The following is a 10,607-nucleotide window of genomic DNA, read 5'->3' on the forward strand; positions in this document are numbered from 1 at the left end:
CTTGTAGTGGGGTGTGATGCGAGAGAAGGCTTAATTTTTAGTTAATGCCCCTTTAAATGTATCGGCAGTTGGTGCCTGGATGACAGATTGTGGCAAGACATTCCAATCCCTCGCAGTGCGAGGAAAGAATGACATCCTGCGGTAGTCTCAAACTGAGTGAGGAATGCAGTAAGCCCGAGATCCTCAACATTGAAGAAGAAATTCAAGTTTCTGAACTGCCATCATTCTCCAATCAATCATCAATACCAAACATCATAAACAACTTCCATAAACAGTTTCAATAATTGTTCTCTTTTATGATTTTATTTGTTACAACTATACAAGTGAAATGATACACATTAAAGATGTGTTCCCCGACTCCCCGTGCCATTTTCGAATTTCACCTCGAAAAATAGATTTAATTAGGTGTTTTTTTTCCTACCAATAGGGCCTACAGAAGTTATTCACTATTGAGTGAGACATTGAAATTTTTTTTTCTGATGTTAAATTATTGAAATATTTCTTTACTGCCAGACAAAGACAATAATTTGCCTCTTGTAGGGCGGGTTATTTGTACACAAAATGACAGAGCTTTTTCAGAAGGTTGCAGATGGCCATATTTGGAATGAAGAAGGTTTTTTTTAAACAAAACATACAAATTGAAAATTAGTTTGGAGAAAATATCCCCTTTTTAAAAGCATGGGGTATGTACCTTTAAATCATAATACAATTATCAGTTCTTTCCAAATTGCCGGTATATGGAAATCATTTACAATTTGCATGTTAATTCATTGAACAATCAGAATTCAATGAAAGTTTTGAAAAGAAAAAGAAAAAACTTTTTCACATCAGCTCACCAAAAAGGAGGTTACATGAAATTTGAACCACAAATTATAAAATCATTTCAATGAATGTGGAAACTCATAATTTTGATTGCACATCCAAAAATAATTGTATCTTGTAACAGGTACTTATTTCTTCTTTTGCATTTACTTTTTAATTTGTATCATTCTTTTTTATTTTCACTCTTTGGAGAGCAATTCTTTGGCTCCATTTGTAACTTTTGTCTTCATTAATTAAAAAAAAAAAAAAAGGCCATTAATACAAATGTTACCAACAGTTTGAAGCATTAATTGGCCAGCAGAAGTTCCATAAACAAGAAATTAATTGTTTGCTTGATATTTGAGTAATAAAAAGGAGAAATATACACATGTGTATGTTGTCAAAAGGCTATTTACAATTTGAAAAAAAAGGCCTGAATTAGGCAATTGCAAGAAGACTTACATCACAGTACACAGCAACATCTTTGAGTTTTGAGGTACTTTTTATATTGTCTAATAGCTTCTCATACAGAACATACCAAGTTTAAGATTTGATATCTAAACTCGTAATTTGCAAGTTTGCTAGGATTGTTCAAAGTTAAAGTTTGGATTTTCCCAACAAAAGCTGCGACCGGTGTTACAGTTGGAGCATAACGAGACTATTGCAAGAAATCAGTGCACAGCCATTACTTCTAGTTATCTTCAACTGTATGGTATAAGATATTATCAATTAAAAAAATAATTTGACGAGTTTCAGAATTACAAAAAAAAAATATCTAAAACTGAGAACTACGATGTCCAAAATAGTCCATACGCAAGGCAGGGAGTCTCTGATTCCCCTTACATCTCCATGCTAGAGATGGTTCTATAGAACCTTTCCTTTCCTGCAAGTCCAGAAAATGTAGTCATTTGCTAAAATGATGAACACGAAGGAGCAAAGTAAAAAATGTTCCTTCGGATCAGCAGGTTTTTGTTTACTTCTGACAGACAAGAGAGAAACTGCTTCTGTGTGTTGGTAGCCTGATTGACAGTAACATCTATCGAAGTATCCAGTTTCCCAACTTTTGTGAGAGGCAAACTGAGCATTTGTTTGCAACAGGATGCACATTTTGTGAGAAAATGTCTGGTTTAAACGCGACATGGGCACGGTGCAGTTAAAGAGTGAGGTTGACCATTATAGCATTACATTGTATTTATTCTGTGATAAATCCATCAAACCACAGAGTGTGTGGGCGGTTTTGAGAGGTACAAGGAGTAACAGCTAGGCAGGGTAGTTTGGGGCAGTACAGGGGCAAATGGTATTTTTGTAAGAACAAGTCCGCAAATGGCACAGTTTCCTAAGCACTGGGGTGGAGTTGAAAAGTGTGTCCTCAATCGTTAATGTACCAAGGGAATTACTGTAGCTCCAGCTATCTCCTACACATAGTTCTTTTGTGTCTTTTGTGTAGAAAAAGTCAGTAAAGTTGTTAAGGTCTTTACAACTTCCATGTTTTCTTCACCACATTCACTGTCATCAAGTTGAACTGTAGCTCCTATTTCTTCAGTGTAGACAAAATTCAGTAAGGTTTCCGGTCTTTATCACTATCATGCTCTCATCAAAGCCATCGCATTATCACTGTCATTAAGTTGAAAGAGCGGCCTCTAACGTCAATTCGGCGAGGGAATGAAAGCACCTACTGCTTCGTAGAAAAAGTCAGTCAAGTTAACAGAGCACCCTCAAGCGTTGAAGAACCTCTTACTGCTTCAATGTAGACAAAGTCGTTAAATTTATGGTCTTTAAAACTGTGATGTTCCGTCACTGCCATCACGATGTGCCAAACATATCCATGTCTACGTGGTGCTCCATTGCCTCTGGATTCTGCCTATTCTGCTCCCACTTTCGAGCTGTAAAAAAAAAAGAAGCAAAAATAGTCACGCGAGTGAGAAATATGAAAAGACAAAATGCTCTTTTACACTACCAACGTTCTGTGTTAGACCAGGCTACAATTCAAGATTCTTGAAACCTCTTTCACACAAGCAAGAACCCAACACAACTTTACTATGAGTCCACCGCTCTATACTAGTAAAAATTCAGCCCTAGCTGGGACCAGGGTTGAGAGGATTTTTCCCGGCAGAAAATTCAAAATCTAGGGCTGACCCTTGTAAAAACTGGTCTCAGTGTGAACGATATCCCTAGCCTACCTGTGTCCATTCTAACCTAGGTCTGCTCACACACATCAAAGTGGAACCATGTTGATTTTATCACGGGTAGGCGACACGACAGTGTGAAAAGTGAGTACACTAAAGGGGGTGGGGCTTCTTGTAAACTCTGAAAGACAATTGGAAGGCAACTAGAGGGCGAGACAAGATGAACAACAGACAAAAACTCAATTCTGAGCTACCACCTACACTTACAATGCACTTTGTTTAGACAAATATGATTAATAGTCTTAAATATCGGATGTCTGGCTGAAATTTCATCCTGAAAAACATGCCTTTAGCAGTGTCATGAATTGGGCTAAATGTCATTTTGAGTCAAATGAATAAACGCTTACAGATGTAATACATGTTGAGCTGTTGCCGCAGTCGGACTTGCTTCAGTTCTTCTCGGTATCGCTGGGTTCTTTCCTCCATCTCTGCTGTGGGCCGTGCAAAGAACCGAGCAAAGATTCCCTTATGCCTTCGCAAACAGAAAACAAAAACAAGAACAAACATTCAAATGAAAATAGAACCAATTTAAATAGTTATTTTGTGATTTGGCAGTAAGTAGACAGAATGGAATGGAATGAACTTACTGAAACGGAGTTCAAGAAGCACACCCTATTGACGTGTAAACATTGGAGATACGACACTTTAAAATGCTAATCAATTTTGGGTTCCTGCCTTTTGTTCCTGCCTTTGATAAGTTTTAAACAAATTTAGGCCAAAAAATAATAGTTCTGCTTCCGGTTTCCCTACCTACCCTATTTTGATAGCCCCTACCCTAATTTTGTTATTGGAAAAATGAGGAAAAAAAACATCCTAAACGTCAATTTCTACCTTTTACCCTTGACAACATGCAAATGCCTCCATATGATCGTACACACACAAAAATTTGCCAAAAAAAAAGAGAATTCCCTACCTACCTACCCTATTTTCAAATGACATGTAATCGGAAGCAGAATTTTTTTGGGGGGGCCTTATCATAATTCCATGAGCACAATACAGTACATACATGTATTGTGTACAACCATGAAAACAAGAAGAAATGTTTCACTTTGGGGGTGAGCAACAATCCCCCCCCCCCCTCCCCTCCACCACCTTAGTCCAGTTTCAAGGAACAAACCTAAAAACCTACTTCTTCAAATACACGAAGAGCCAGATGGAGACCACAATAACCACCATGTAGATGTTAGTGGCTTCATTCCAATGGTCGATGTGGACCTCAGGCGGTAGGCCGTGATTCTCGCTGGCCATCTTGATTCAGATCAAGCTACTAACATGCAGCATCAATGGGAATGCCTAAACAGGGTCAAATCATGATAAAACATAGAGATCGTATTTTATGTGATGGCATACTTCCATTTTGTTTGCTTAAATTAATGCTGCACAGTTTAATGGTACAGGAATGGAAATATATGAAATCTAGAAATGGTTTTGAAACAATGATGAATAGGCCTACATGAAGGTAAAAACATAAACAATTTCTGACAAACATGTAGGACCAAATATGTAGTTGGATAAGTGATAATATTAATAATCATAATCATAATAAGCCTTTTTCAAAGATTCAACTGCCCGTGCTCACATCAGATTCAACGATAGTTTTGGGAGATAAACAAAGGCTCAAAGCAGACGAATGCAATTTTGCAATTTTGCATCTAGGCCTAATCAAAAAGAAGATTGGAACAAAAAGTTTGCACAAAAGTTGGAGAATACAAACATCTAAAATCATGGTGCCATAAAATATAGCAAAATGTTGCATTTTTAATATATAATTATGTATATTTATGTAGCGCCAAAATCCGCCTAAAATAAAAAAGACGCTCAAGGCGAATTTGGGAATGTCTACATATATGTCGAATTCTCAATGAGCAGTTGCTCTGGGCTGGGGTTAATTTCCCAAGCTAAAGTTATTTTTGCTATCAACATGCCTAATTTCCAGGCACGTTGTTTTAAAATTTAAAATAAAATTAATTTTTTAAATATTCTCAAAACTGTCATTAGGCGAGTAGAAACTCACTGAATTTAACCATAGGCATAGAGCAATTTAACAAAACCTGAACACTGAGTGAGGGCGCTCTATGCATTTTCTGTTTTTGTGAGCAATTCTAAGATCGTTAAATTACCGCAAAAATTAGCTACATTAGTTAATATTCTTGATTACCAATTGATCCTATGATATCATTTGAACATATTTCGACAGCAGAAACATATTAACATCCAGGTTAATGAGACTAGTTATGGTCGTGCAATCCTCTGAAAATCAACCAGATACTTCCTCCATGCTTCAACCAGCACAGCAGATGACGACGATGCGTTCTCACAATAATGGGGGCGCTCTTCAATATTTTGGGTTTGGGTTGGGTTTGGCGATCATGTGATTTTGCATGTGACTAAAGGGGAAAACCCAGTTGAAAGACTGTTCACCGAGTGTTGTGTGTGTGGCGTGGCCCGTCTCTAAAGTCTGAGTTTTATTACTTTTGGTGCCTGAAATCAGAAATAAACATCCATTATGGCATCATTAGTTTTCAGAATTGCATTATTAGGGCTTTCATTGTCTGTGATGATGACGAGTTGTGTGGCTACCAGTATTTCTGACAACAGAGTTTTCGTGATCAAAAACTTACTTGACAACACCACAGACACGCAACTGGCTTTCCGGGTGTCTAAAGGCGGCCTGCAGTACGCCACGACAACCTCGCACATCCAGCCCTATGTCTGGTCCAAGTGGATCGAACTAGGTGCTCCCCAAGACCAGAAGGAAAACCCGACCAATTTCTCCGCGATTGTTTCAAACCCAGTTGGTCTACACGCGAGCACCAACCAAACCCAAATATTTGTCCAGACAGTTAGTGGCCAGGTGTGCACAATAAAACAAGAGTTGATAGGAACTGAGATCAGTTTTGGAAAGTGGGCTAAATTGCCTTCCCTTGAATATGAGAGTGGGACGGTTCTTCACGGACAGGACTCGATCACTGTAGGGACGTACAAGAGCCAGATTGTCGTCTTCACTCGTTCGATGACAGGCACTTCCGGACTCTTCTGGTGTAAAAGTGATGCAGGTGGCGAATTCTCGGCTTGGCAGAGAATCGGTGATGTCTTCAAGGCACACCTGTTCTCGGATGCCACGGTCATCTTCAACACGTTCTCCGGCTACTATGAGGCGTTTGCCGTGATGAGCGACGGGTATGTGTACCGGACGTGGCAGAGGGATGACACGCGATGGGCGAACTGGAGGAGTATGGGTAATTATCGGAGAGTGATCCAAGTCACCCAAGCCTATCGTCCAGTTGTCAGAATTTCTGAAAGGGTGGGGAAGGGTAAAAATATCTAAAAGGACTTTTTTTTGTAAACAGAACGAGATGAAAAACAAAAAAAATCTTTATGACTGAAATTCAAAAGACACAGGGGAGGTAAGCGAATGGGTAGAATTAGTGAAGGGTCATTCATTCGAATGCAACAAACCCCTATGTTATTACTTTAACTTTCGTCTCCTAATGCAGGAATATTTCAGCCGAAGGTCACCACGACGAGTCGTCCTGTTGCTAACGTCATGTCGCACAGCTTTGCCAACGGTGTTCTGGAGGTTTTTGCTCTCGGAGCTGACAGCACTGTCAAACATATCTTCCAGACAACCTGTGACACAGTGGACAACCCGTGGGGCTACTGCACCTGGGGTCTGTGGCACACCCTGTCAGGCAAGGTGCCCCCCACCCTGGGGGCAAATGTCATCGCCACAGGGACTAATGTCCATCTGGGTGGGGAGTTGTTTCTGGTCGACACCAAGGGCATGTAAGCACTGCAAGTTTTCCCTGTCCTAGAATTTTTTTTCGGTTACAAGTCTGTCACATGTAAATGTGGGGCTCAAACCACCCAGCTTGCTTGGATCCATTAGCCAATTCGGATCTCGTACAGTATTAAGGTACCCCAGTCATTAACAAATGCTGGAATTTTCTATTTAGGTAATTTTGATGAAAAGATGTAGTTGATATGGACAAAATCAATTAATCTACACACATTTTGGAAAATCCCAAAGTTACTCTATAGAACCTGCAGAACTTAGAATTAGACCAAATAATTTTTGAGAAAATGAAATGTAAATCCATCAGTGTAAATTTGCTGTGAATTCTCTTTGAATGTTTCAAATGTTCCAGACTTTGGCATGTTTGGCAGACTGAGAGGGGAACTTCATGGAGCGATTGGCAACAGGTTCCTACCTCCCCACCCACCCAGCCCGCCGTCGCCGGCAAAGCCTTCGTGAGAAGAGAGGACAAGTTGTGGTGGAAGGTCTTTGCTCAGAGTCAAAATGGAACTGTAAGTATAGAACAGCTGATTTGGACTGCTTTCAAGCCTGAAGCAATGCTGTATTAGTATAGGGCATGCCTTTGACTTTCCTTTACATTAGGTCAGACTTGATGTGAGTCTTAAGGTTGATGCGTTGATGGTAAAACTAGTCGATTTTCCCCCCCCCCCCCCATTTTCCGAATTTGTTTTCATTTGCCCACCACTTTGAGATGCTCACTATGGAGACATAATGTGACGTTCCACCTCCCTAAGTTTCAGAATCATTCTGCTGCCATTGATCTGAGAGTTAAATAATTCAGGAAAACAAAGAAATGAAAATGTGTCCTCATTTTTCAGATGATCGTTGTGGAGCAGGCACGGTCTTTGGATGTCGTCCCTAGCCGGGTTGCTTATGGGGCCAATCTGACAGTGTCTTGGTCTGTACCAGTGGATGAGGCCACACACATGGACTGGATTGGAGTCTACCCAGTTGGCGCAAATAATGACCAATACGTGGACTTCAAGTAAGTAGCCTCTGCTCCAGACTGGCATTTGCTAAACCAAATGATTCCAAAGATTTGAATTAAGATTTTTGATTGCGACAGTCTCCTTTTTTGAATTAAGATTTTTGATTGCGACAGTCTCCTTTTTTGCTAATTTTGGTATAATGAAATATCACACCACAGGTATGTCCAAGGAGGCCAGAATCCCTTAGATAACCCTGTGCCTAAGGGAAACATCGCTTTGGAATCTTACCTTCCAGATGGGATATACGATGTGCGTTATCTGGTCAACAGACAATTTGTAGATGTCATCGATACAAGTAAGCAGATTATGCCATTAAGTCTTTTTTAGGGTAAACAAACATGACACAGTGGCGAAAGGAATGCCTTTGTCACAAATCATTTGAATAGCTTGTGACTTGACTTGAGACTGCATGACTTGTGATGGACTTGTGATAACGTTTGGTGACTTGCGATGACATAATTGTTACAATTCTGACTCATTTGCAACGAAGAGGTAAATCACTGACGGCTGTTTTCTTTTGTACCCGCTGTTTCCAGCTGTAGAGTATAACCATGGCAACCAAGATGAGCCGTGGGTGCAGGTCTTTAGAGGGATATTCCACGGCTTAGGTGCCAAGACAACCAACTTCAAACAATGTGTCCAAGATGGCAACAAGACCGTGGCCACATTCAGAGAATCCTTTGAGGCATTTGGCAACAAAGAGGTAAAGCAAAAGTGTCATAACTCTGTCAACATTGTTTATTATTTTTGGAGTCAGGTTGGCACAGTGATACTTTCCTCGCCTTCCACCTCGATGGCCTGGGTTCGATTCCTGGCCTGGGTTCGATTCCTGCCCTGGTCCACATGTGGATTAGGTCTTCAGCCTTAAGCTGATTCTGAGGGTTTTATGCAGTTTTCCTCCCACCTCTTCAACTGAACATTTGTTTAAAAATTGATTTTAACATTCAAAACTGATTGAGGGTTTTAATTGTGTGTGCTCTAAGACCGGCTTTATTAGGCTTACTTTGTCTTTTTTCCCTTTTTAGGTGTTCAAGGGTCTTCAGATGTTAGGGGTTGGCCTGAAAGACGTTGAGGAGACCTTGAAAGTTTGTTCAGAGACAGACATCGCCAAAGCCTTAGAGCAATTCGTGACGGACCTCATTTCCTGCGTGGAGGGACACTGTTTGCACTTCGTCATCGACGCAGTCGATATCTTACTCATCTTGTACGAGAACGTCTACGAGATATTCGGGGACATCCGCGCAGCCTCCAATTCGTTCAATGTGGCCCATGCGTACGAGCAAGGGGGACTATGTATTGGCCGCGTGGTGAACGTTTGTATCAGTTTGCCATGGAAGAACGGAAACGTGTAATCAGAGACTTCCAAGAAGTGAATAATGGGCATAGTTTTGAGCGAATTGAAGCGACTGTGACAATGTCATTTTCTGGGTTTATATAGTTTTTATATACAGTAGAAACGCCATGTTTATTGATGCAGTTCAGTAACTTTATTACAGTCTAAAATTGAAAGGATGTAAAGATTACATTTCTGAATCGTACCAACATGTAAATTTATATATGACTTGAAGCTTTGCATGGCGGATGAGATAAATTAGAAAGTTTGCGGGTAACACCATGTGAAAAGAAATCTCATCTTGGAAGAAGTGTGGTTCTGAAAAGAACCAGTTGGTTGAGTATAGAACTCAACATTTCCAACAGTGTGCTCTGTTCGTCCTCGGGAGGTTGATACTTTTATGTCAATAACTTTTGATTCTCATCTGTTCGTACCCCACTGTGGCATTGTCACAGCGCCCTCCGTTACTCAGAAAAAAATGGCCAACTGGTCCCCTTTGTTTCTAACACATGAAGTACAGTTTCATTTTTTGTCTCTGGCAGCAACATTTTTTTTGGGGGGGGTGTTGGTTGACAATAAATGTCGCTGAAACAAGGGATCCATTAGTTAGAGAGGAGAGAGATCATTTTCAATAATGGGGAGGGAGCAAATGACCCTTATCAACCCCCCCCCCCCCACCTCTCCTCGGCAGCCTTTGGTTTATGTATTTGGTCTGCTGCTCGTTGTACATTTCATTTCACTTACATTTACTTTTTACAGTGAAGACACTTTCGACCCTTTTTTTTCCCAGATCTCCTAGCTCTGTCCCTGACTGTATTTACAATATTTTTAAGAAATGCATGTTTACTGTAAAAGTTATAATTTTTTATAAAGTAACACATTGACTGGTATGAAAGGTAAACCAAATGCAGTTCTTGGACAGATGTATTTCAGAACTATTGTTGTAGCAAATGATGAGTGAGAAGTCAACTTTTCAATGCAATGCTTACTTTGTTTTTTAATATTGGTAGTATAGTTTAAGCCTGGCTCTTGTGTCATTTTATGGGGCCTTTGTGAATCCTTTGAAACTGTCCCCTATGCATGAAACCAACAGGACATTCCAAGGCACTCATAATGTTTAATGGGCATCCAAGTGGCTTTGGAGGAATTTAGAGGGCAAGTGGAAAAGAAAGTCAATTAAAAGTTTTTGTGTTTATTATAGCCATAACTTGCCTGATTTTTGACCTTCCATGCAACAAGTGCTCTAAAAATAGTACATTTATATTTTTGTCCTTAACGTTTACGTGGAAAATGCTCCGCATGAAGTAGTTTACAAAGTAACTTTGTTTTTTGCATTTTTGCAGATGAAGAAATATGCTAAATAGACTGTGTACCTTAACTGAAACATTTGCAACCTGCTTGTACATTTCCAGACGTTTTTGTAAACTTTTCTTGAATAACTTGCTGACTGGAGAAAATAAATCTTTGTTTTGACAACTTGT

The 10,607-nt window shown here is 39.9% G+C and overlaps 2 protein-coding genes across 2 annotated transcripts; one reads left to right on the plus strand and one right to left on the minus strand.

The window, feature by feature from the left end:
- Positions 1 to 275: 275 nt before the first annotated feature.
- Positions 276 to 5,277, minus strand: LOC119739827 (small integral membrane protein 19-like). Its single transcript, XM_038214914.1, has 4 exons — positions 5,146 to 5,277; positions 4,117 to 4,280; positions 3,335 to 3,459; positions 276 to 2,684 (listed from the first exon to the last, which is right to left on the minus strand). The coding sequence occupies exons 2-4, from the start codon at positions 4,233 to 4,235 to the stop codon at positions 2,605 to 2,607; spliced, it is 324 nt and encodes a 107-aa protein (XP_038070842.1). The 5' UTR covers positions 4,236 to 4,280; positions 5,146 to 5,277; the 3' UTR covers positions 276 to 2,604.
- Positions 5,278 to 5,393: 116 nt separating this feature from the next.
- On the plus strand, positions 5,394 to 10,510 carry LOC119739825. Its single transcript, XM_038214911.1, has 7 exons — positions 5,394 to 6,226; positions 6,485 to 6,773; positions 7,136 to 7,295; positions 7,623 to 7,789; positions 7,952 to 8,088; positions 8,330 to 8,496; positions 8,819 to 10,510. Exons 1-7 carry the CDS (start codon positions 5,494 to 5,496, stop codon positions 9,143 to 9,145), a joined length of 1,980 nt encoding a protein of 659 aa, XP_038070839.1. The 5' UTR covers positions 5,394 to 5,493; the 3' UTR covers positions 9,146 to 10,510.
- Positions 10,511 to 10,607: the final 97 nt, after the last annotated feature.

This window comes from Patiria miniata, unplaced genomic scaffold, assembly GCF_015706575.1.
Source record: "Patiria miniata isolate m_02_andy unplaced genomic scaffold, ASM1570657v1 HiC_scaffold_4, whole genome shotgun sequence".
NCBI classification, from domain to species: domain Eukaryota; kingdom Metazoa; phylum Echinodermata; class Asteroidea; order Valvatida; family Asterinidae; genus Patiria; species Patiria miniata.

Excerpts from the sequence above, each read along its gene's own strand:
- LOC119739827 (XM_038214914.1), bottom strand. The coding sequence starts at position 4,235 with ATGGCCAGCGAGAATCACGGCCTACCGCCTGAGGTCCACATCGACCAT. Across the intron at positions 3,460-4,116 it reads CTCTTCGTGTATTTGAAGAA|GCATAAGGGAATCTTTGCTC; the intron begins GTAGGTTTTTAG and ends CTGTTTGCGAAG. Across the intron at positions 2,685-3,334 it reads GCTCAACATGTATTACATCT|CTCGAAAGTGGGAGCAGAAT; the intron begins GTAAGCGTTTAT and ends TTTTTTTTACAG.
- LOC119739825 (XM_038214911.1), top strand. The coding sequence starts at position 5,494 with ATGGCATCATTAGTTTTCAGAATTGCATTATTAGGGCTTTCATTGTCT. Across the intron at positions 6,774-7,135 it reads CTGGTCGACACCAAGGGCAT|ACTTTGGCATGTTTGGCAGA; the intron begins GTAAGCACTGCA and ends CAAATGTTCCAG. Across the intron at positions 8,089-8,329 it reads TGTAGATGTCATCGATACAA|CTGTAGAGTATAACCATGGC; the intron begins GTAAGCAGATTA and ends CGCTGTTTCCAG.